Source organism: Rhinolophus ferrumequinum, chromosome 20, assembly GCF_004115265.2.
Source record: "Rhinolophus ferrumequinum isolate MPI-CBG mRhiFer1 chromosome 20, mRhiFer1_v1.p, whole genome shotgun sequence".
In the NCBI taxonomy this organism is placed as follows: domain Eukaryota; kingdom Metazoa; phylum Chordata; class Mammalia; order Chiroptera; family Rhinolophidae; genus Rhinolophus; species Rhinolophus ferrumequinum.
Window position 1 is genome coordinate 52,632,455 of NC_046303.1, and position 25,301 is coordinate 52,657,755.

The following is a 25,301-nucleotide window of genomic DNA, read 5'->3' on the forward strand; positions in this document are numbered from 1 at the left end:
AGAGTTCCACGTTGTCCACATCCTCACCAACACTTGGCATGGTCAGTCTTTTCAAAAATCATCTGGAAACCTTCTTAAAACAGAGGTTCCTCGATGCCTTCACCCTCTGCCAAACAAAACCGTATTGACTGATGAGGATTTAGACTATTGTTTCATGACTATTACTACTGGAATCAAAACTACAAATGCCATGAATGAGATGAAGAGATATTTCTTGGGAGATAAAAAATGTTATGCAAATATACAGTATTATTACTTTATTGAATTTTATTTTGTTTAAATTATTTACACCTAGAAGTGAAAATTAAAGTCAGGGGTGTTTATTCATTATTTTTTTTTCTAATACTTGTTTCATTCTCACTGTGTTTCTAATGAAGAAAAAAGTTCTTGATTAAATATGGTAATTGTTACAGTCAATGAAAATTAGTAAATTCAAGTCATAGCATTGTTTCTAGAATAGAAAGAATCCTTTTTTAAGAGGACTAATACAGAGCCCCCAAAGGAACTACAACATCAAAAACAGGAAAATAAAATAAAGGTAAAAACTCTGATCAGAGATGAGAAGCTAAAGATTAAGGCTCCTTTCAAAACATAATGACAATCTAAAACTTGTCACCTGAAAGTCATATACCTAATATTATGGTTATAATCATAAAGAAGCCAGGGCCTCATGACACACTTTTCCACAGCAGACTATCGTGTTCTTGAGCAAGGTAAACAAACCAAAACACCACCCAACCATCTTCCTCTCCTAAAATAAAGAGTGCAAAGCTCTTTATTTATTTATAAGAGAACTTAATTTTTAAAGATGTCACATAGCAGGACTAAAAGAAAAAGTGTGGGCAAATTTAGGGGTGATACCATAAATTACCTGAGAAAAGACGTAAGACATACTCGACACAAAAGGGACATCAGAGAAGATACAACTGAAGGTGTCTACAGAGCAGACGCAAGGACTGACGGAATAAATAAATGAGAGGAAAAACACATGAGAAACTCCTACGGTGTTTTTCTTGGTTTTTCTTTTGGAAATGGAAGCAGCAGTATATGTCCCGTGAACCGCAGCAATTAAACACTGACACTGCTATACAATATTAAAAAGACTTAGATGCAGAGTGTCACAGAATCATTGTACTGGAGGCAATACAAATTTAAGAGATCATACAGGCAAGTTTTTTAAAAGGTGAAGAGATACGAGTAACACCACCACAAAAAAGAGCTCTGCCCAGCACAAGCTCCACGTTTTAATGGATGGCAACTGAAAGGCCAAATGCTTAAGTCATCAAGAAGGGTATCAGTGTCCAGGAGGTAGATGAGGGAGGTATATTCCTCTTGCCTGAAAGGGATGCGAAAGCAAAACAAGAACCCACAATTTTTCTGATGTATCAGTACGATTAGAGAACATAATTTTCCCTTTCTGAACTATTTCAGAGATTCTGTCTCCATTCAGTGGTTCCGTTTTTTTCTAAGCAAAATAAAGCAACACTTTTCTTTTCATATGTAATGTGTCAGCTTTAGAAACTGTGGTCTCCTTTATAAACCACACTAATACCATATGATGGATCTTTCAACAAGTACTGATGCTTTTCTTCAAAAAAGTATTATCTGCCCCCCAAAATGATCAACTTATTCACACCAGATGTTCACATTCAGACAACTACAGATGCCCTTGGTACTGTCCAGGTACATCTTAAATACCAAAATCAAGCTTCAAATTCACTATTTCCTTCCTCCTCAATGATTGTAAATCGCAATTAAAAAATTAAAAAGCCTGGATCTTCACTTTCAATCAATGTAATTCACATAAAATATTAGCTTTATATATTTAGAAGAGAGAAATTAAATCAGCAAGATGATCAATCAATTTTCAATTATATTTGGCATCTGGACAAGGTGATGGGGCATGTAGTTACAGGTGACACGATGACCAAATGAGAGGGTTCACATTTTAAGGAATCTACAAATCGAGTGTGTAAATTAGCACTATTATTCACTAATAAGTTTTTTCTTTTAATAGCATTTCACCTAAACATTCTACACTGTTATAATTTAAAAAGGACACCTACAGGAGTATTTTTAATTGCTCCATTTAAAGCCAAATGGATGACTATAATTAACCAAAGAATTGCAGTTCAATGAATTTTAAACAATAGATTTTTAAGTGAAGTTTGTACATATAAGATTCCCAAAGTATATAATGTATATATAGACCTCTTTCTTTACAAGTTCACCTGTAAAAAATTTTAGCATATACTATAAAGTTCAGTTACACTCTTAGCACTGGTTTAATTGATAAAGATTCTTTATGCTATTAAAACAAATTGCTAAAACTAATACTCTAAAGCACAAATTTTTGCATGAAATTTAGCTCATACATTATTTTATACTGTATACTTACTACATCAAACTTCTGAGTGATGTTCCCTTGGATATCAAGTAAATACACCTTGCCATAGTGTGTGCCCAGTGCCAAAAACTGTAAGAAGAACAGAGGGGTCAGTTTATTAATGTACCATTAACACACAATTAGTAATAAAACCGTTTTCAAAGTCGAGAGTCCTAATGCTTTAAGTGCTCTGCGATGCCTTGGAGGACATGCACTCCTTGGAGAAGACGTGTTTCCAGCTTCAGGGAAGGAACAGGACAGGGCCCTCCTTACTGTGACAGTGCAGCGAGCTGGCCGAATGACACGTGAGGACCTCCATCTACTGACAGCTAAGGGGGTGTGCGCTCTGTACACAATGCCCGATGGACACAGGCAGCAAATGACAACGCAGGTGGGAAAGCACGAACAACCTCGGGCTGAACTCAAAGTCACACGGGGATGATTTAGCAACTCGCTTTAATTTGTGGCAAATGTGTAAATGCGTGTTATCATTTAAGTTCAACATATATATACACAACAAAATATTACTTTTTAGAGAAGAAAATCCACGCCATATATCAAGAGATGAAAAGAGTCAGATGTACTTACACTATCGGTTAGTATCAGATTGTCTCTATAACAGTTAATGTATAACATTGAGAGTAAACATTTATATTTTAATGCAAAAAAACCCTTGTCACAAAATAACTGTTGAGCTACACATTAATTTTATGATATGAAACTAGTTCATAACTCCGACTGTTCTTTTAATGCTTTGAAAAACTAACCCTTCAACAAACCAGAAGAAACTTTAGCCCTACCTGAAATATAACATGAGATTTTTCTTCCCTTTTATTTCTTTACACATTACTCAAATAGTTCCAAATTCTCCATTTTTCACTGCATGCGAGCATGCTTCATTGCAACCTTTAATGAAATGTTCACATTTACAGGCACTACTAAGCATTTCAGTCAAGCAGCACAATCTTTAAAAAAATAGCCTTACAGAAAGTCATGATTTTAAAAGATTTACCAAAATGGAATTACTTAAAATGAAATTTCAGGCACTTAGAACATGAAGGTGCAGTAAAGAGGAGTCACAGAAAGGGAAAGAAGGGGTTCATTGGAAACTCAGCCCCTGCGATGCCTTTCACTCCTGCAAGGTCGCCTTTTTTCAAGAAGAAAAAAGTCCCCTGGGTAAAAAAATCAATACTGGTTAATAAAACATCAGGTGTGCAGACATAACTAGGTATGACGAGTCCTGCCTGAACGCACCAGGTGCCACGCCGATTACTCATCCAGTGCAGACAGCAAGCCTGGTGAGAACAGGATGCCTGGGCCCCGGAAAAGAAAGGGGCCAGAGGTAATTCTGGGGGGAAATTAGTCTGAATATTTAAACCAAACCAGGATGCCTTCTCCAAAGCCAAAGAACATTCATTCTTATCAGAAATAGAGGACTCAGATGGTTGTAATTTTTTTCTCTACAGTGACAATCTGACAATATTTGAATAAAAAAAACACATACTACTAACTAAAAACAAACAACACTCCACTTCATTCTGAGACTATCTATGGTAAAAGAATGAGTCTTAAACGCTCACTGCATCCCAAGTACTAGGCAGTATTGATTCTCCTCATAAATACTGTATTTAGTTTGTTAGAAAACTAAGGGGGATTGGATCCGTAAAACGCTTTACTCCTGGGTCACTCTCCGACACCTCTGTGAAGGCCGTACTTCACCTTCCAATTATACTTTATTTTATTAAATTTTTAAAGGTTCTATGCAGGGTACTTGATCCAAACATTAATTCCTTCCCTTTTCCTTTATTCAAAATTACTAGTTTAAAACTTTATAATATATAAGGAAAGAAAACATAAAACAATTATTTTGATTTTACATTTTCAACCTAAAATTACTTTAGAACATTTTTGAAAAAACAACACAGTGGTTTCTATGACAAGTTATCTTCTGTTTATGAAAACTAATCATTCAGATTAAATGATCACTGCTCCCTTTAGAAATAACTTTATGTGCTCTTAAAAATTTAACTACCAAATTATTAATAAGTCATACTTACATTTACTAATTTTTTAACTAAACTAATCAAAAATACAAAACTGGCCGCAAATCACAGATATACATACAAATCCTTTAAATGTGACTCTGTAGTCATGAAAAGCCTTGCGCTTTTGTAACTATTGATGTGTTGTTGTTTTTTTTCTTTCGAACCTGAGAGCACTTAAAATACAGGATGGGCAAAGAATAAATTTAATTAGCACTTTTCATGTTTAATTACAGAAACTTGACTCATTTTATAATCAGATTGTGTATCCAATCTTCTGAACTATTCCCAAGCATACCTGCTTTTACTCTGCATGATTGGGATTTTTGTACATAAACAGCAGACACCACAGAGGAACGGGAAGTAGCACCTTTCAACCGTGGTGAGCAGAATCCTATCATCTACATCTCACGTGGCATTTTACAGTATTCTAAGCATCAGAGCAGGGAGTCCCTTCCATTACACAGGAGGATGTAAATCCGGGAGTTGATGTGACTTCCCTGGAAAGAGTCAATAAGTGGCAGAGCCAGGGCCAGCATTAAGAGCTAAAACACTGTCCACTGGACCAGAAACCTCACAAATGGAATACGGGCCTCAGATTACGAGTACACGTTCTAAAAGTCAGCACAGACTGCAGGTCTGACTGTCAGCTCCTTGGCCAGGTTGGTTGGAGTCGTTCTCCATTTCGTCCATTCAGCGATTATTCAACACACAACACACAAAAGCACCTAAAATATGTACAGACAATAAGCAAGTGTGACTTAAAAGGGTGATAGTATAACGAGAGAGATAGAAAAGTTAATTATAATTTAAAGAGTATGCTTAAAATGGAAGAGCTCTAAGACCCATGACGTCAGCTGTGCTGAATTTTGAACTCTGACCGAGGAGTCACACCACAAACACTGAGGCACATGGGGCAGGCTGTGGGAACCACCATTTTAGGCAGAGTGTATACAACTTGTTCAAAGGCATGGAATTACCAAAACAGCAGAACAAAGTCAAGAAATTACAAGTCGTTTTATACGGCAGAAGCATCCAGTTAGCGTCTAGGGGAGGAGACGGGATGGGGCAGGAAAGGTTGGTTCATAGGAGGTATGTGAATATTTATGGAGTGATGAAAGGTAGGAAAGTAAAGGGAAGGCCAAATCAGGAACAATAAGAAGTCTAGGAAGGAGGATCACGTGATCAGATTTAAATTTCTGGAGGATTATTTTAGTAAAAGAACTGTTAGCAGCGTACTAGAATGAAAGCAAATCTGAAGGAAAACAGGTTGGTTTACAGTACATGCGTTAGTTCCAGAGAGAAATGAAGAAGACCGCAATGAAAAGAGAAAGGCTCTGGATAGGGGTACACTTACACGGGTGAGATGAGGGGGATCCAGGGGAAGGTATGCCACGAGTAACACAGCCGAGCACTGCTATCGGAGCACCACACAGAAAGGAGTAAGAAGTAAGGCTACTTACACAGAGGCAAGATCACAGAGCGCCCCACAGACCGCATTAAGGAGCTTTGATTTTATTTAGTGGATTATGAAAATCATACAAGAGTTTTCAAATCCGTATTTTTGACAGATCATTCTGGCAACTGGGTGGCAGATGGGTGTAAAGTACAAACATCATAGAGGCGTGTGGGTGCAGGCAGATGAGGGCCTGCCCTAGGGCAGGGGTGGCAAACAAATCACCAGGACTTAGGAGATGTCGGGGTGGAAGGAGAGAAAGAGTCAGCTTTGGCTCATGGGACAAAGAAGGTGGTAATGTCACCAGATGGGACAGAGAACACAAAATAGACGCCAGGTGACATGGCAAAGAGGATGGTTCATTACGGACAACATGCTGAGTTTCGGGCAAACACCAAACGAAAGGTGGAGATGTTTAGGAGGCACCTGGTACATAAGCACACTGTTCTGAGAAGGGGCAGCAGGCAGTGGGCAGAGACCATGACATTTAAAATCAAGAAAAGTACAAATTTAGAAGAAATGTGGACAATGGACCAAGTCTTGGGGAAACCAAATGTAAGGGAAAGGTGGAGGTAAAAGGAAGTGAAAAAACCAGAGGGAGTAACAGAAATGACCAAGAAAATAATAGAATGGTGTCATGATGAAGACATTTTGAGAAGGTGAGAGCCACAGTTTTAAAAGCAGGAAAATGTGCCTGAATTGGTGAATGGAGACACAAAATGTGGAACATTCATACAATGGGAGACTATTCAGCAGTAAAAAGGAATGAAGCAGATACCTGCTATACCACAAGGAATCTCAAAAACAGTACACTAAGTGAAAGAACCACACACAAGAGACCAAACAATGTATGATTCCATTTATATGAAATGTCCAAATTAGCAAATCCATCGAGACAGAAAGCAGATTAGTGTTTATGTGGGGCTAGAGTTAGGTCTGTCCCGTGACACAGCATGTATAGTTAGGAGAGAAGGATGAAATAAGATGAGGTGAAGAACAAAAGTGGACGAAAAGGCCCTTGAAGAGGAGGAAAACGTCCTGTGGGTAAGGATGGCCATGCATTCGGCTGAGCTGGGAAGGAAGGGCTCGGGAACCGAGGCTGAGCACCCTTCAGTTACAGGTGTCTTAATTAAACAGAAGTGACATCATCCTCGGAGCGGTTAAGGGGGAATGAGGACGAACTACGGAAGCTGATGAAGAACAAATGTATAACCCGAGGCACAACAAAGGAGAAGGGTGGAACAGAACTGAAGATGCTGGCAAAGTTACGACAGCTAACCACTGAGAGTTAGAAAATGAGTAACAATAGGAAGTACAGACCAGGGCTCCACACAGTGACAGAGCAGGGGTCGTAGGGAAATTAACAGAAGTGTAAAGGATAAAAAGGGTCAACAGAGAGCGCGCTCAAGACCCCCAAGTTCCAGGTACTGACAGCACCCAGAGTGTGGCCTTCATGGGGGGGGGAAACAGAACAGGGAGGACGTGGAACTCAATTAGGCTGAACAATGGCAAGGCCAGTCTTCAGTGAGTGCAGGAGAGTGACAAGGAAGTTGGCAGACGGTGGCGCAGCCCAAAGGCGGGCGTCTCAAAGGACGGGGTTTCTGGCGAAACGAGACACAGCAAACATTCTAGCAACATGTGGAACAAGTAAATCTGTTTACAATGGATCAGAATTTGAAGTCCCACGGACTGGGTGGGGCGAGGAGGAGGAGGAGGCAGCACAGCTGGTCACAGGATGGAGACGGAAGCCCGAAGATGGATCAGACTTGGGGAGTCTGCCTTTCGTGGGGGGAACGAAGCTCGCTCATGGGGTTCACAGGGAAGAACAGGGCACTGGTTGAAACTGCCCGGCTTCCAATACTCCGTTATGACACGTTTTGTTCTGGTCCAAGAATGCATTAAGGATGCCCTGCAGTTCTTAGCCTGCTTACAGCCAAGACCCAGGTGTGGAAGATATTAATTCATTCAGATAAAACATAAGTAACAATTTGGGCCTTTCTACTGATTTCTAACACCTCCAGTGTAATCCCTTCTACTCTTAAGAAAGCACTAAGCTCCAATATGGTTTCTAATCTTACAACTTTTCTACTCTATTACTTACGGTTTGAGCAATTAAATGATAGTGTTTCCAAAAACCACTTGCTCTGAATCTCTCACATTCACCACCGTCTAAATTCTACCTGATACATCCTTGTAGTGCTCTATGTGTGAATACACACACACATATATATGTATATGTATATAATAGTTTTGGTTGTACTTTTGATTTTGTGTGGTGAGGAAGGAGAGAAGAACAGTGGCAGGAAGACACAATTACTATACAAAACCACCAGTAAAAGCATCAGGACTCCAAAGTAGAAACAAACTTACAGTAAGAACGACTCCCAGAGAATCCTCGACGAGGGCCACCTTACCTTGTCATGCACGGTCATGCAGCTGGCTGCATCCTTCTGGAGGATTTCAGTCACCCCATTGGAAAGCCTCTCATACTTCAGCTTGGGTTCCTCCTCACTCTCTTCTTCCTGCATAATAGAGCAGAGAAAATAAGAGCCGTCATGGATTTATCTGAAATGGTCTAAGACTCAAAACGCATTTCTTAAGGGGGACCCAGAGATAGTTCCCTCAATGACTGTCAATAACTACAACTCCAGCTAAAGGTTAAAATCTTCATGTTTCACTGTTTCAACTGTGTGTATCTACTGCTACGACTGCACTGGCAGAATAAACTCCAAAGCTTAAAACAAGATTGTACATACATAGTTACTGTTAACAATAATCAACTGGAATATTACAGTAAACAGTGTCTGGCCCACTGTGCAGAATATGCCAATAAAAGGTGAGTGGGCAAAATACTTGTTAGTATGACCTCATGGTCATAGGACACAGCAGTAACACAGGAATACAATAAACCTCTAAAAGACATGAATTTTCTATTTCCATAGTACACATATTTCTCTCAGATTTGAGAATATCTCATTTTAATTAGAAAGATATAATTTTTAATATTAAATCAAAGTGAAAGAAAATTGGAAATTTTATATAAAGCAAAGTGTATTCTTCCCCTTAGATAAAAATATTTTAATATTTATTTGAAATAGCTGATAATACATGAACAATCATTACTTAGTTTATATTAGAAAATGTATTGTTTACTGTCATATAAATAAACTTACTTATACATTATAACCTTCTTATTCATTTTATATGTATCATTACTAACTTCATGTTTAATCTCAGTGCATACAGCATAAGATATCCTTAATCCTCATAGTTATGGAATGCAGTTAGGAATCTATATTGACTATAATAGCTGTGAATAAATCAAAGGTAATTATAAAAATTACTACAATGGTTCAGAAAAAGATTTCACTGCATTGATATGTCATGAGAAACCAAAAACATATGCATATACCAATAACTGGCCAAAATAGAAGTTCACAAAATAATCTATTCACAGACATTTCCTTCATAATAATTTTATCATGTCCACCTTCTGCTAGTTTTCGAGTAGCTTGAGGCACATCAACACTCAAAATAACTAGAAAGGCTTAATGAAATATATAGCAACACCAGTCTGAGGCATCAATCAAAGGGCTGCTGAGGCAGCCTGAACTAGGAGGACCAACATTCCAAGGTGGGGGAGAAAACATGGAGAGGTGAGCTGGCATTTGACAGCCATTCTTCCTGGAGGTGTTTACTAATTCTGGGTGCAGGACAAGAGGCTGAACACTCGAGCTCTGTCTGGGAAGATAAGATGGCCATTGCTGGGGATAGGGAAAGGAGCAAACTTTTTTGTACCTGTGGGGATAGGCTGACAAAAATACGGACTTGAGGGACTAAGATCCCAGTGGAAGAGTGAGGCAGCCACTTTTCCCCATAAGACAACTGCCATTTTTCAAAGCTACAAGGTGTGATTAAAAAAAAAATAGCTAAATGTTTAAATTAAAAAAAATGTATTACAGTATAAGACACATTGCCATTAACCCCTTCAAAATTCTCCCCCTAGCTTCAAACACACTTATCCCATCATTCTTGCCACTTTCTGAAGCAGTTTGGAAGTCCTCTTTCATGAGTGTCTTTAGTTGTGCTGTTATGGCTGCCTTGATATTCTGAATCCATTCAAAATGTTTAGCTTTCATGATCATTTTGTCTTTGGGGAAGAGCCAGAAGTCGCATGGTGCCAGATCTGGTGAATAAGGTGGATGAGGACACACCGTAATATTTTTATTTGATAGAAATTGCTGTACCAGAAGCGTTGTATGACATGGAGCTTTTCCATTGTGATCACAAGATACGGTGAATGCTGCTGCCGAGTGCCATCCTACAGAAAGGCGGGATCTTCAATACGGGAAGTGGCACATCAAAACTTAGTAAGAGTGTGTGACAAGTTTCAATTTGTTGTGCAGTCAGTCGGATGTGAGCTACGGTTAAGAGAAGATGTGTTTTAAAGTGTGCCGTAAATCATCCTCCATCATGACAATGCTCTGTATTACACATCACTTCTGGTACAGCAATTTCTGTCAAATAAAACACTACAGTTTGTTCTCATCTATCTTATTCACTGGACCTGACACCATGCGACTTCTGGCTCTTCCCCGAAATCAAAATGATTCAGGACATGGAGGCAGCCATGATAGCACAACTGAAGACATTCACGAAGGAGGACTTCCAGAACTGCTTCAGAAAGTGGCAAGAACAATGAGATAAGTACGTTCGAAGCGAGGGGGAGTATTTTGAGGGGGAGAATTTTGAGGGGAATCAATGGCAATGTGTTTTTTACTGTAATAACTTTTTTATTTAAACATTCACTGTATTGTTTGATCACACCTGGTATGTGAGGTCTGAGGCTAAAAAGCGAAACAGAAAGCCTCAAAAATATAAGGGAAAAGTGGAGGAAGTGAAAGAAGCAGAGGGAGTAACAGAAACAATGAAGAAAATATCAGAATGGTTTTATGATGAAGACATTTTGAGAAGGTGAGAGCCACAGTTTTAAAAGCAGGAAAATGTGCCTGAATTGATGAATGGAGACACAAAATGTGGAACATTCATACAATGGGAGACTATTCAGCAGTAAAAATGAATGAAGTAAATACCTGCTATACCACAAGGAATCTCAAAAACAGTACACTGAAAGAACCACACACAAGAGACCAAACAATGTATGATTCCATTTACATGAAATGTCCAAATTAGCAAATCCATCGAGACAGAAAGCAGATTAGTGTTTATGTGGGGCTAGAGTTAGGTCTGTCCCGTGACACAGCATGTATAGTTAGGAGAGAAGAATGAAATAAGATGAATAAGATGTGCTGAGAAAATAAGAATTAATGTTCAGGAGTCATCAGCAAATGAGGTCCTGGTGAATATCAGACTCTTAATTGGAACTCCTGGGTCACAGGAGACACAAAAAATTGCTTACCATAACAGCAATCTATCTTTGACTCAGTTCAACCCATGACTGAAGTAAGGTATATAACCCCCAATTTATCTGTCCAGTAAAGGAAAGGTGATTCGTGGAAGAAAGCAAACTTCCCCTTGGAGAAAGAAAACTACTGGGGCCTCTACAATTTTCACTTACAATATTGAGAATTCAATAAAAAATTACCAGGTATGCCACAAGACAAGACCAAATGACTAACAATCAAGAAGAAAAAAAGGACTTAAAAATAGACCCCTGAAAGATATAATTACCATAAAAGAGCTTTAATATAACTATGACTACTATGTTCAGAAAAACAAAAGATAGAGAAAATAAAAGAAATTTTCAACAAGGAATTGTAATCTGTAAAAAAACAATAAAAAATTTTAGAACTGAAAAATGTAACTGAAATTATGAACTCAATGAATGGTTTAACCGAAGATTAGCAAAGTAAAAGACATGATTAGTGAAATGGAGAACAGGTCAAAATACATCCAAAAGGAAGCCTAGAGAAGAAAAATGGATGAAAAACACAAGAAAAGAACATGTGTGATATGTGGAACACAGTAAGAAGGCCTAACATGCTTTTAATTACAGTCTCAGAAGGATAAGGAAAACGGGTGTGAGGCAGGAGCAACATTTAAAGAGGTAACAACTGAGAATTTATTAAAACATGACATCACCCCAAATTCAAGCAGCTTTGCAACCCAAAGCAGAATAAACAAAGAAAATCACACCTAGGCACATCAGAGTAAAAACAAAATTAAGGAAAGAAAAATGACTTGTAGAATAGTAAGTGTTGGGCCTACTGAAGATTATTAAGACTGACAGGACACACCAGGGAGAGACTGCAAACTCAAATGTTTACAAGTCTTTACCTCTGGGGCAAAGAACTGCATCTTCAATGGAAAGAGGCATTATCTGTGCGTAACTGGAAAGGATAAGACATACCAAACATCATGTCATCCTCTCATAGGTTTAAGATCAGATAATCTCATTTCATTGTGATCTTAGAAAAAAAACAAAACCACTATGGAGAGTTAAGTATATTTATTCCATTTTACAAATTTTCAGTAAGCACTGATGATCAGAAATGTTATGTAATTTCATCAAGACACACACACACAAAGCCAAAATTCAAATTCAGTTATGATGCCCTGTTCAACACACTATCCAATCTCCTACGAAAATGATGCCAGAAATCACAACAGAAGCCTCCACAATTTTTATGCCTACAAATACGCATAAAAATTTATATGGCCAATATAAAACTATATGACCAATAGAAAATGTTTAAAAATGTGTTTATTTAGCAGGCACATTATTTATTGCTGCATATTACACCAAAATGTACTGACTTAAAACAGCAATGAATATGTATTATCTTACAGAGTTTCTGTGGGTAAGCAATACAGGAGGGGCTCAACTGGGTGATTTGGACTCAAGGTTTCTCCTGGGATTGCAGGCAACATGTTAGCTGAGGCTGCAACAATCTGAAGGCTCAACTGGGGTTAGAGGATCTGCCTCTAGGATGGCTCGCTCAAATGTCTGGCAAGCTGGTGCCGGCTGTTGGGGCGGGTGGTGGGGGCTTCAGTTCCCTGCCTCATGGAGCTCTCCATAGGGCGGCTTGAGTGTCCTCATGACATGGAAGGCGAATTCCCCAGAGTGAGTGATTCTAGAGAGAGCAAACCGGAAGCCCCAATGTTATATACGACCTAGCCTTGAGGTCGCACACTGACACTTCTACAGTGTTGTACTGATCATAGGGTCAGCCATGATTCAGTGTGCGAAGGCAGAATACAAGGGCAGGAACAGCAGGAGGTGAGCATCACTGGGGGCGATTGTACAGGCCAGCTACAAGAGCAGTAATTAAGTTTTAAGAGCAATAAACCCGGTTAAAATGTTAGTATTCCATGTAAATGATGAGATGAAAAATTTTTTTCTCCAAGTATACACAGGCTATTTATTCAGTAACAGAGTTGTTTATTTAGTAACAGAGTATTAAAATCAAAGGCAATGTACCTACTACCAATTTTCTAAGAACACCTTTGAGAACTGATAGCAACAAATGGAAGTATAAGCAGTTAACTACAAGACCTATACTCCTTTAAAAGGGTCACTAATGATAATCAACCCAAAGCAAGGAGCTGTTACATGTCAAAAGTGATCTGCTGCTAAAATACGAACTAGCTAATTAACCAAGTCTAAAAAACCTAGAAAGAGCAAAATCACAGAAGCAACAAATAAACACTTCTACTTATACACCTACAAGCAAGAAACAGAAATCATTACAAAGTTCATATTAAATGTGAGATGACGTGCATTCTGAAATAATGTGTTAAATACAAATTGAATCCAGACAATAGTCTTTATAAGAAGATGCCACATGTTGCTCAAGTCTGGACATCAAATGTGCAACCAATGTGAAAAGTTAATTCTAGCCTCTTGACTATTTTGCATAAAAGCACTCATCCACGGACCATTAAAGTTACTGTAAATAAGATTTGCCTGCCTTATTTATAAGTGACAACTAAATAATTCCTCTCACATAAATATACAAAAATAAATACTTTCACAACACAGTTCACTGAAGCATTCGTGCCAGGTTTCAAAAACCATAAAGCAAATGAAAACTCCAATATTAGGCACTTGATGTAGCATTTCACGCTTTTCTGACAGGTATCTTTTATGTTAAGTTAAAAGCAAGCTAACGGTGAGTTTTCAAGGTTTTCTTCTGCTTGCTGTAAACAAAGAAAATGGAAAGTGAGTCAAAAGTACAATTCATGGAGGTTATTCTGCTGCAGACTATACATCACATTTTAAATAAAAAACATTTTTCAAAAAATCAAGCAGATTTAATATAGATCTTCACTTTTTGAAAATTTAAACAGAAAAAAAAAGGCTTCTGTATGGTGTGAACTTTCATGGAAAACTACCCAGTATTAATGAAAAGCCAATCAATAATTTTTGTTAAATTTTAATAATCTTACAAACCTACAAATAAAACCATCAACAGTCTGAGTTGAGATGACAGTTAACTGCGTTTCTATGACAACCTAGTGGAATAGTACAAGTCCTGACTTGCAGCTAAGCGAAGATATGAGCAGAGTGACATTTACCCACACAAGAAAAATTTGCAGCTTTCCTTTAAAAAGAATCAATTCTACAACTAACATGGATTCTCATTAAGCGTATAGCACTTTTAATTCAAGATAAGTCCTTTAAACCGTCGTATAAGATTTTAGAACACTATTTGAAAATAAATTTCATTTCACAGTAATTCTTTTGAGTTTTAACTTGAAAGTGAAAAACTACTTTTCGGGTTAACAAATTAAAGCAATTAAAAACTATGATTTTGATACTAACACGATAGAGTAAATTTGTGTGGAGACCTGTCACCTAACTTAGATTTCTAGATCAACAAAAAATATGCATTTTCACCTGATAATTTAAAAATCGTGTACAAGAAAATTTCTGGTGTTTATAACCAATTTTTCATGTTGTTTTAACTTTATTCATATCTTTCACACATCAGTATATTTCATATACCATTGTGACAGTCCAAATGCAGACTTGGATTTTATTTTTAAAAAATGTGTGTCACATGAATTTTGGAGGTTAACAGAAAGATCATTATATTTTCTATTGTTACTATTAATATAGAACTTAAATTTTATTTCTGGATATCATTTATTAAAATCCAGTTTTGTTTTATTTGTTTTGTTTCACAAAATAAAATTATTAGGTAGACTGAAGGAGAAAGGTGAGATATCTTATAAAGTCTAAGTTAAGCTAGTGGAAAATGCCACCAGTTGAGCTCTTCTAGACAGTTCAGACTCACTCTATGGAGACGGTCTTTACCCCATCCAGCTTCACCTAGGAAAGACCTCACCTGAAACTCAAGGAATTTTAATAAGGTGAATGGTTTAGTTGGTGTCATTCCATCAACTACAACTGACTAGGAACAAATCCTTTTAATAAACATCCACTGTTTTAAAATTAGATACAATAGGGAACACTAACATCCTCAAAAAAAAAAAAAAAAAAATCTTGTTTAAAAAAAAAAAATGCAGCTTAAACTTCCACAGTGTAAAATCAAGCTTTAATAAAAAGCAAATTAATAATCAAGCATGGGTAAGAAGGGATAAAACAAAGTCCTTCCTCCTCTAGAACATTCTCTCCAGAATTCTAATTACCTAAAGAAAATTGAAATATTCAAAACTGGTAGTCATCCTTGTAAGTTTAAGATACTTTAAAAAAAATCATAATCTAATACCAGAACATTTGAATTTTAGAGAATTTGCATTTAAAAAAATTCTCTCTACAAATAATTCACTTCATAATAGGCCCATGATATACTCTTATTTCTTTTTTATCACTATTTATTGGAGAAGATAGAGGGAGAACAGAAAAATAAAACAAAACACAGTTGGTGTCAAATACAAATAAGACTTTAAAAGGCATAATTGAAATTAAACTGTAAGTCAATCAAAACACATAATTTGAGTCTCAAAAACTAACAAATTTTTAAGGAACAGATCTATTCACCACAACACACTATTATCAAAGGCAGCATAAATAGTCAAAAACTACATTTCTTATACAAATAATATATAAAACTTAGGGCATCTACAAATATGTTATATCAGTGTTGAATGAGAAAACACTGTACAAAAAGACGCTAAAAGTAAAATGCAAAATTAATCAAGGACTAATGAGGATTTTAATTAGTTTTGTATTGCCTCCCCAAATGAATGCCATTTCCTTAAACGGGCAAGTTCAACTATTACTTGTTATAGGTACTAGTTCTATTACAGAAAGATGATTTTATTTATACAAAAAGATGACTTATCTGGTAGTAAAGATGGCTACACACACACACACACACACACACACACGTACATACATACATACATATATTTATACACACACACGCACATCTTTCTAAAATGTCAAAACTTATCAAGAAAAGTACATAAATAAGCCGAGAGAGTAACTTCGTCCATTAATAACACGAGGTATTACAGCTGCCTCAGCGACCAAACTTTTAAAGAAAGTGACATGGAGATAATGGAATTCATCTGCAATAAAACGACCGTGGTCGAAGCTCCCACGACGCCTTTCCATCAGACTGCTGACAGACAAGCAATTACATTCTTATATGAATGCAAATAATGTTAAATTATTGACTTTCAAGCAATATTGCTACTACTTAAAGCATATATTAAATCCAAAAAAGTAGCAGAAATTAGGAGCTGGAAAATGTAATCTAGATGACAGGAGTCTACTTTTTCATACAGACAGAAAATTCATAACGAGTCTACTCATATCCACATATTATTTTTAAGAACATAAAATACACATGGTTAAATAAGTGGCCTTCCACCAAAGGGGTTTTGTCCCCCCAGGACACTGACTTGGCAATGTCTGGGGACGTTCTGTTGTCACAAACGGGTGGGGGGAGAAGGTGCTATGGGCACGCAGTGAGTGCAGGCAGGGAGGGTGCTAAGCACCCTGCCATGTCCAGGACAAACAACGAGCTGGTCAGTCATGCCAAGGTGGAGGGGCCCGGCGTCCAATTCCACAAGATTAAATACTGTACAGGCATTAAGATCTGTTTTTAAAGAACAATAACAAAGATAAATGTTCTCAAAAACACCTCATTAGGTGGAAAAATAGGTCATAAAACCTGCTTTGCATGATCCAAATTTTAATAAAGAAATGTATATACATATTTGGCGGAGAAATGAAAAGAATAAACACCAAAATAGTAACTTTCCTAGGCTTTAGCTTCGTCATCTATAGAAGGAAAATGACAGTAGGACCCGTATCACAGGGTTGCTGTGACCACCACAGAAGACAGCCAATCCAAATCGCTACTGAGTGCTAAAGCCAATATTTTCTAAATTTTCGCAAATAAACATGTATTATATTTATTACGGAAATAAGTATATGACAAAAGTAATGTTTTTAAAGCCATTGTTCAACATCCTCTTGAAAACTTTCTATCTACTGAACCAAGATTCTTATCTCTCAAAGCTGCTTTCCTTACCATAACACTGACTAGAAAAGTGAGAAAAAGTTGAGCCTCTAATAATTGAAGAGCTCTACTTAAGATTCACAAGATATGCAGTCTTCATAAAACCTGGTCTCTCCTTTGCCCTGTAGTATCAGAATTTCATGTTCAATTCAAGGAGGAAAAAAATAAGGTGAAGGGTCCCATGCCCTAAGCCAAATACCATAAACAGGATCAACTCCCATCATTTATTTTATATTGGGAAAGCGATAAGAATATATAGAGAAGGACAAAAAAAATGAGAAAAGCAAATAAGCTTTTCATTTCCTTCCAGCCATATGGAATAACCTCACCAATCTTCAAGATATGCCATTCAGGTGGACAATTTCCGCCAGTAAAGCCAACATAACCCTCTTTCCCTTCCTTCCCAATATCCTTTGGTGATCACAAGATCCTTAGAAGCAGGGTTTATGTCTTTTCACTGCTCTGAACTTCACCTAACAAAACTGTGAGTACCTAATAAAGACCAATGAAAACAAAAGTACGCAGTAACAGCAGACGGAGTTTAGTAAAAAGCTTTCTAAGACATTCTCATGGAGATTTCCACAGACAAATCCAAATCATAGAGTATCAGCCCAAAGGAACCTCAGAGATCATCTAAACTGTGTTAATGTACAGACACAGAGAAGGGGGCAGGGTGAAGAGCAGGGAGGTAGAGGCATTAGACAGGGAAGGGGGAGGCTATTCTGAAATGGCGCAAGTGAGAATTAAAGATAAATGCACAGAAATGAAGCTCTCTCGTCTTCTAACAGTAGCAGCACAGAGGTCCTGCAAATGCAGTTTTCATGAAAAACTTACACTTGTTTACAATTCACATATTTATTCTTATACAGAAAAGGAAAATGCTACAGTTCTTTGGATTATTTTATGTTTTAGAGATTAAATACCTTTCAAGCATCTTTGAATTGCAGATTCCAGGTGCAAAGATGCATCTTCTACCCCCACCCCATTAAAGTCTGACAGCTTCTCAAAATTTCCATGAACAGATAAAAACCTACAATAGCAATAAAAGTTAAGACAAATGGTTACCAAAATCAAGGAGACGCTAATACTACTTATGTTTAATATAAATTAGAGTTCACGACACGCCATGATTTGATGAAAACATAAACCGCCTAAAGAAAAGGTAGACCCCTCTGGCGCACTAACCCTCCGTGCCCAGGACCTGGCGCACACACCCGCCCCACCCCTTAGCTCCAGCTCTCCAGGGGGAGCTGACTGCAGCCTCTGCCCACGTTCCCCCACACCCACACTCGCAGCCCTGGCCAGCAACGGTCTCCGTCTTTTTTCTACCCGCAGAGACTGCAGCCCCTCAGAGCGGGGCAGTGCTTTGTCAACGGTCTCGGCATGCCAGGCCACTGAGAGCAGGACGGTGGGCGCTACAGGGAAGCAGACAGCACCAATAAAGGGAAAAGTAAAACTTCATTAATAAGCCAGGAAACTGAGTAACTAGTAAGTCCAAGGATTAACACCTGTTAGACACAAACAGTAAGGCAACCATAAAATAAAGTGAGAAAAGTCATCCATGTACCACAGCCTGTCTCCTGCAGAAAGGCCCAGACTTTTTAGCAGCAAGTTCTATTAACAAGCTCTCACAGAACAGAAAATTCCTGTTATTTAAACTGCCCATAATAGGAAAATATTAAAATCTTCTCAATTCATTTTGAAACACTGATATCCAAACTCCCACAGAGTGCATCAAAGTGGGGAAAAAGACCTATACAGTACAGTCATCTCAGGTAAGAATTTAAATGTAAAAGTCCCAAATGGAACCCCATCAATCAAATCCAGTCTGAGAGGAAGGATGCCTCAGTCCTGACAGGTTACAATCGGGCCCTAACTGTACAGTGTGATTATCATTTAAACAACATTCTTTAACAATTATTAGAAGAGGCGAACACATTTTTATACATATAGCTCCTGACAGTATCATCAGTTTTATCAAATGCATCACCTGTATGTCTTCCCTTGCTGGATGTATTTTACTCCCCAAATCCTGACAAATAAAACCTCATGAAAATGGTAAGGGAACAAGATCATCCAATCACATTATTTATTGCATTAGTTTCCCATCACTGCTGTAACAAATCACCACAACTCAGTGGCTTAACACCAATTTGCTGTCTCACAGTCCAATCCAGACCTCACGGGCTGAAATCACGACGCAAGCGTCTGCGTTCCTCTGGAGGCTCTAGGGGCGAATCATGTCCTTATTTTTTCCAGCTGTTAGAAGCCATCAAACTCCTTGCCCGTGGGGCCCCTCCTCCATTCTCCACCTTCAAAGCTAGCAAGGATGGGTCCACACCTTCTCACATCACATCACTGGACCTTCTCCACCTCCCTCCTCCACTGATAAGGACCCTTGTGAGGACAAGGGCCCCGCCTGGAGAGTCCAGGACGGCCTCCCTATCTTAAAGTCAGCTGATAAATAACCTTAATTCCATCTGAGTTTCCTTTGCCATGTAACATAACATACTCATAGGTTCCAGGGGTCAGAATAGACATCTTTGGGAGAGCACGAGTCTGCCTATTACTGAGAATAGTATAAGGATCAGAGAGATAAAAATAACGGTGGGCTATGGAGCTGGATGCCCCAAGCCAAACCCAATGCGAAAAAACAATTCTCACTTGCTCGTCCCAAATCAGTTCATGATCCTTTGAGGGATAACACAGTTCTCAGCTTGAGTCAAGCCAGGGGTAGTGATCCCTGGTATCTATTTTTGGACAAACGGACCTCCCAAAACCCTGGTTTCACCACCTCCAAAATAAGGACATAATGCCAGTACCACAGAATTGTGAGGATTAATGAAATCAATTCATTTATTCACTCACAAGCAGCTCTGCTCGTGAGACCCCAGTGACAGGGCACAGAACAGGACAAAAGTAACAGAAGGACAGCAGCATGCTTACTGAGCGAAGCACTAAGTACACAGCATCTCCTTTCGCAGTTACCCAGAATGCGGTCCTGACGAGGGTCCTAGCTGTCACCATGCGCCGACACACAGCACAAGAGCTTCAGGGAGCATCAAAGGCATTCTGCCCACACACTCTCCTGAGCCCACTCCAGTCAGGCCCACCACCACCTGCACGATTCACCACAGCTGCTCGTGTAAGGGTCACTGGTGGCCTCGTCTTTGCAGATCCCAGGGGAATCCCTAGACCGCGTCTGATTCCTCCTTAGCAGCAGCTGGCACATCTGACCGAGCTCCCCTTCCAGAGACACATTCCACCCCCAGCTTGCTGGACAGCACTCGCATTTGGTTGTCTTCCTGTCTCACTGGCTACTCCTTCTCAATCTCCTTTGATGATTTCCTTCATCCACCAGATCTCGAAAATGCGGCAGCACCCTCCAGGTCCAGGCATCCGGCCTCTTATTTACCTGACCTCAGGCCCTACGTGCTTCCATCTGGTTTCATGGTTTTACACACCATCTACATGCTGACTCACAAACTCTTCTCTACAGCCCAGCCCAGACCTCCCCTAGTCTTCTTTATCCAACTCCTACTTGGCCTTTCCACTTGGATGTCTAACATCCGCAACTTAAAATAGCCGTCCTGAAACTTCTGAGCTATCCCCACCCCCACCCCACCATGACTGCAAAACCAGTGCCAGCCAGTTTTCCCCAAGCTCAGTTAACAACTCCACCCTTCCCAGGTGTCAGCCTTGGTTCCTCTCTTTCACTCACACCCCCTATATCCTAGTCAGGAAATATACTGGCTCCACTTTAAAAAAAACCCTAAATCCCTCATCACCTCCAGCTAGACTTCAGCCAAAGCCTCCTAACTGATCTTGCTACTTCCTACTTGCCACCCGCTCCCTGGATTTTTTCCAACCGCGTCCAGAGTGACCTTACTAAAACAATGACCCTCCAATGGCTTCCCATCTTACAGTAAAAACCAAAGTCCATAAATTCACTTACAGGCTCTAGGTTCTTGGCGACCCAGTACTCCACTTCCTACCACTCGGCTCCAGCTCCACTCACATCCTCGCTGACGTCCAGTGTGACCTCACCTGGTGGTACTCTATTTGCTCTTGCTTTGACCTGCAAGACCTGACCACCCAGAACAAAACTGTACCTCCTCAGCCTATTCCACAGGCCCTTTATCCAGTGTTCTTTTTTTATCCACAGCATTACCACCTAGTTTTTTGTTTTTGCTTCCTGCCTTTCTCTTTCATCAAATACTGGTGTATTTGTTGAATGAATATAATGATCAATCAGTCTACCTTAGACTGCCTAAAATAATTTTTCTCCTAGGTAATGAAATTATAAATTCTGTTCAAAGATATACGAGTAACACACCACAGTCATCTTTCCAATCTCTCACAAATGCAGAAGAAATAGAGGTTCACAAAGCTGTATTTCCATCCAGAAAGTTTCTACTAAGTTTCCAAACATAATTTTTATAATATATGCTTCAAAGGGAATGTTTATCCATGCCTGAATGATGCAATAATCATCAGAACCTGTTAATATTAATAGCTCATTAAATGAAAGCAAATTTTTAATCCAAAAACTATTTGGCAGGATATATTATAACCCATGCTCCATTTTTCTCAGCAATCAATCTCATAACAAAGCACATTACCATTTTAGTTACCAGTTGCTATCAATTTGTTTATTAAAATTAATACGTGTAAAGAATCAATTTAAGTTTCAATAAATGATTCACAATGTTCTACCCACCAGGTGAGATAAATTATTTTTGTGTGATGCATTTTCTGATTAAAAAAAGCTGTCTCCTGACTTCTCACAATGACTGGTTTTCATTTTAATAAAACTGAAAAAGAGCACTGCTTGTGGCCGGTGCATCCAGAAGTTGCACTTTATTTTAATATTAATTTCTCATTCAAGATAAATCACATGTAGATTTATTCTAAATAGGTTCAGCTATTTCTCAGTCCACTTGGTTTATTAAAATTACTACATCTACCATATTCAAGGCCTCCTAATTGTGATATTTGCAAGAACTAAGCCAGACCTGAATGGACATCTTTTTAGGAGGTATGTTTATTAATAATGGTAACAAATGTAATAGACAGAGGTGACAATAATTAACTCTCTATTATTACATAATGTGGCCCAGGCAGGGGTAATGTAATTTACGTGCAATCTTTGTTTCAAAGGAACACACTGCAGGCACAACAGGTCTTACTTGAACTATTCAGTTGCTTTCACAAATAACAAAAGGTTGCTGGAACCCACACCTGGGAAAGCAGACCTCACTACATATCAATTTCCATTAGGCACACTTCTGTTTGCCACTGTTCTTTAGCCTGGTGGTTTTTCCCTTGTTATTCTTCTCTTTGCTGTGCAAGTTTAGTCTTGAAATGTTAGGTTAACAATTTGATGCTTCTACTGCGAAGTTCTTTGTACCACACACTAAACTCTTTTAAGAAAAGGTGGAATACACTTCCAAATATATATCAAAGTAAGCAGGGTTTAAAACAATACCTATATCCATGAAGCACAGAGGCTTCCGTTTCCAGCTGCATGACCCAAGTATTCCAAAGCACACTGGTCCATAATAGAAAACACCCTATGGAAAATGATGACATTTTTATATTGTTGATGCCATGATTTCCCCTCCTGGCACCACTGAATTTATTCAGAAATAAACCTTTGCTGTGTTAAGCCACTACAATTTTGGACCTGTTTGTTACTGCAGCATAGCCTGCCTCTCCTGCCTCACATTTTACCTGGTAAGATTATGGTTCATATTAAGTGAGACGATCCATGTTAAGCACTCAGCACAACACATGGCACACAGCAAGTGGACCTGAAAAACTGAAGTAATTGATGATTCTTCATGATTTAAATGTTGTTTGCCATTAAAATGTATGAGCACAAATCAGATATGAAAATTATCTGGCAAGGATTTTAAAGCAGCCTTCATAAAAGTGCTTTAACAAGCAATTACAAATTCTCCTGAAATAAACGAAGCAACAGGATATCTCAGCAAAGAAATAGAAGTTATTAAAAAATGGAAATTTTTAGAACTGGAAAATATAACCAAAAGAAATAATAACTCATTGGATGGGCTCAACAGCATAGTGGAGAGGACAGAACAAATGAACATGAGAACAGATCAATCGAATTTACCCAATCTGAACAAGAGGGAAACTGACTGAAAAAAATGAACAGTCTCAGGGGCCTGTGGAACAATAACAAAAGGGCTTCCATCCATATTGAAAGTCCCAGCGGGAGAAGAGAGAGCAGAACTGAATGTATTCAAAGAAATAACTTGGAAATAACTGGTTGAAAACTTTCCAAATTTGGTGAAGGACATAACCCTACAGATTCAAGACGCATGATGGAATATTATGTGAATGTTTTCTTTGGCTGAAAATTGTTGATTCTCACTTTCTGCTTTTTGCCTATAGTTTTGTAGGAATTCAACCTGCCCTTTCAGTTCATTTTTATTTTTTTTAATTAATTATTTTTTCAATTACAGTTGACATACGGTATATTAGTTTCGTGTGTACAACATAGTGACTGTACATTTATATAACTTACGAAGTGATCACCCTGATAAGTCTAGATGGGTATCTGACACCACACATAGGTACAATATTATTGACTATATTCCCTATATATCCCTGCACTTTATATCCCTGTGACTGTTCTTATAACTGAAAATGTGTACATCTTAATCCCTTCACCTTTAGTTTATCTTTAAATGTCTTAGATTTCCCTGAATAGCAGCAATAGGTGATCTTATGGAGAGGGGGGCACTTGGCTGGTTTACTAGCTGTCTTAGTTACATTGGCAAATAAAGTGCATTTTCTTTCACATGTGGCATTTTGGGTAGGTGGGCGTAGGGAGAGGGGACAGCAGATAAGGGAGGGAGATATGTAAAAATAAGTTTCCTGATTTTACGCTACTTTTTTTATTTCTAGGCACCCTTAATTTCCCCAGCTTTTCACTTTTCCCTTCACCACCAGGCCTCCAAGCAATGCCTCCCCCCCCTCTCCAGAAGCAGCCTCATCCCAGCACTGTCACCTCTGGTCCCACACACCTTCGAGCCCCCTCCTTTAAATTCCCCAATAGCCAGGGCTCGAATCCACTAGGTCTCAGACTGGTCTCACCAGTTCCCCACCCTGGGGGTGATTTTCATCGGTACTCTGCCACCTCCACGCCTCAGCGGCACCCTCTGCATTTCCATCCAGTCTCTGTCTAACTCTCAGCTCCAGGGTCAATCCAGAGCTGGCTCTGCTGATTTCAAGTATTTGTTTCTGCACTTCTACGAACGTTCACAATACGCCCTGCTTACTGATTATGCTGGGAACATGGACTACGGTGCGCTTTTGTTTGCTCTCCTTGTGGATCCATTCAGTAGCTGAAGGATGTGTGGGAAGATTTAGATTTAGGTGGCTGTCAACATCCTCCTCTCCTGTGAAATGAAACCTGGATGGGCTCTGACACTGCACGTTTCTGGACCCGCGATTCTGAGGACACGGGGTTCCCAGTAAACAGAGGTATTACCCCAAAATAAGAATGGTGATCTGAAATACTTTCTAATACTGTTTTTAAAATTAACAAATATTACATCCTCGCTATAAGTAAACTCTGAAATTCCTTACCAAGAGCCCTAAAAAGGGTAGCAGAGTTCCCTAGCAGGAAAATGTTAGGAACCTTGACTAGCCAAACTACGAACGCACGACGCCATACCACGTAAGATGTTCTCTAGAGGAAACGTATAAGCCCACATTTTCCCTGACAAAGCAAACAAAATATGTAATAACTATATGCAATATCAACCCAAATTTAATAGACTTATAACGGTTACAATCACATTGGTGAGGATTTCTAGCAGATTGTCATAGATACATTTATATTCCTCTGAGCTAAATGAAATAGTAAAAGGAAAAATATAATTATTTAGTCCATCTATAAAATGGACAGGTTAATTAATCTGTGTGTT

At 38.7% G+C, this 25,301-nt stretch overlaps 1 protein-coding gene across 1 annotated transcript in view; it reads right to left on the minus strand.

Moving 5' to 3' along the window:
- VPS41 (VPS41 subunit of HOPS complex) overlaps window positions 1-25,301 on the minus strand; it is a 170,663-nt gene that overhangs the window by 136,104 nt on the left and 9,258 nt on the right. The window contains exons 3-4 of the mRNA XM_033088546.1: window positions 8,299-8,406; window positions 2,399-2,476 (exon numbers count right to left, since the gene is read on the minus strand). Of these exons, the coding sequence (XP_032944437.1) occupies window positions 2,399-2,476; window positions 8,299-8,406 (186 nt within the window). The remainder of the gene's footprint in view (window positions 1-2,398; window positions 2,477-8,298; window positions 8,407-25,301) is intronic.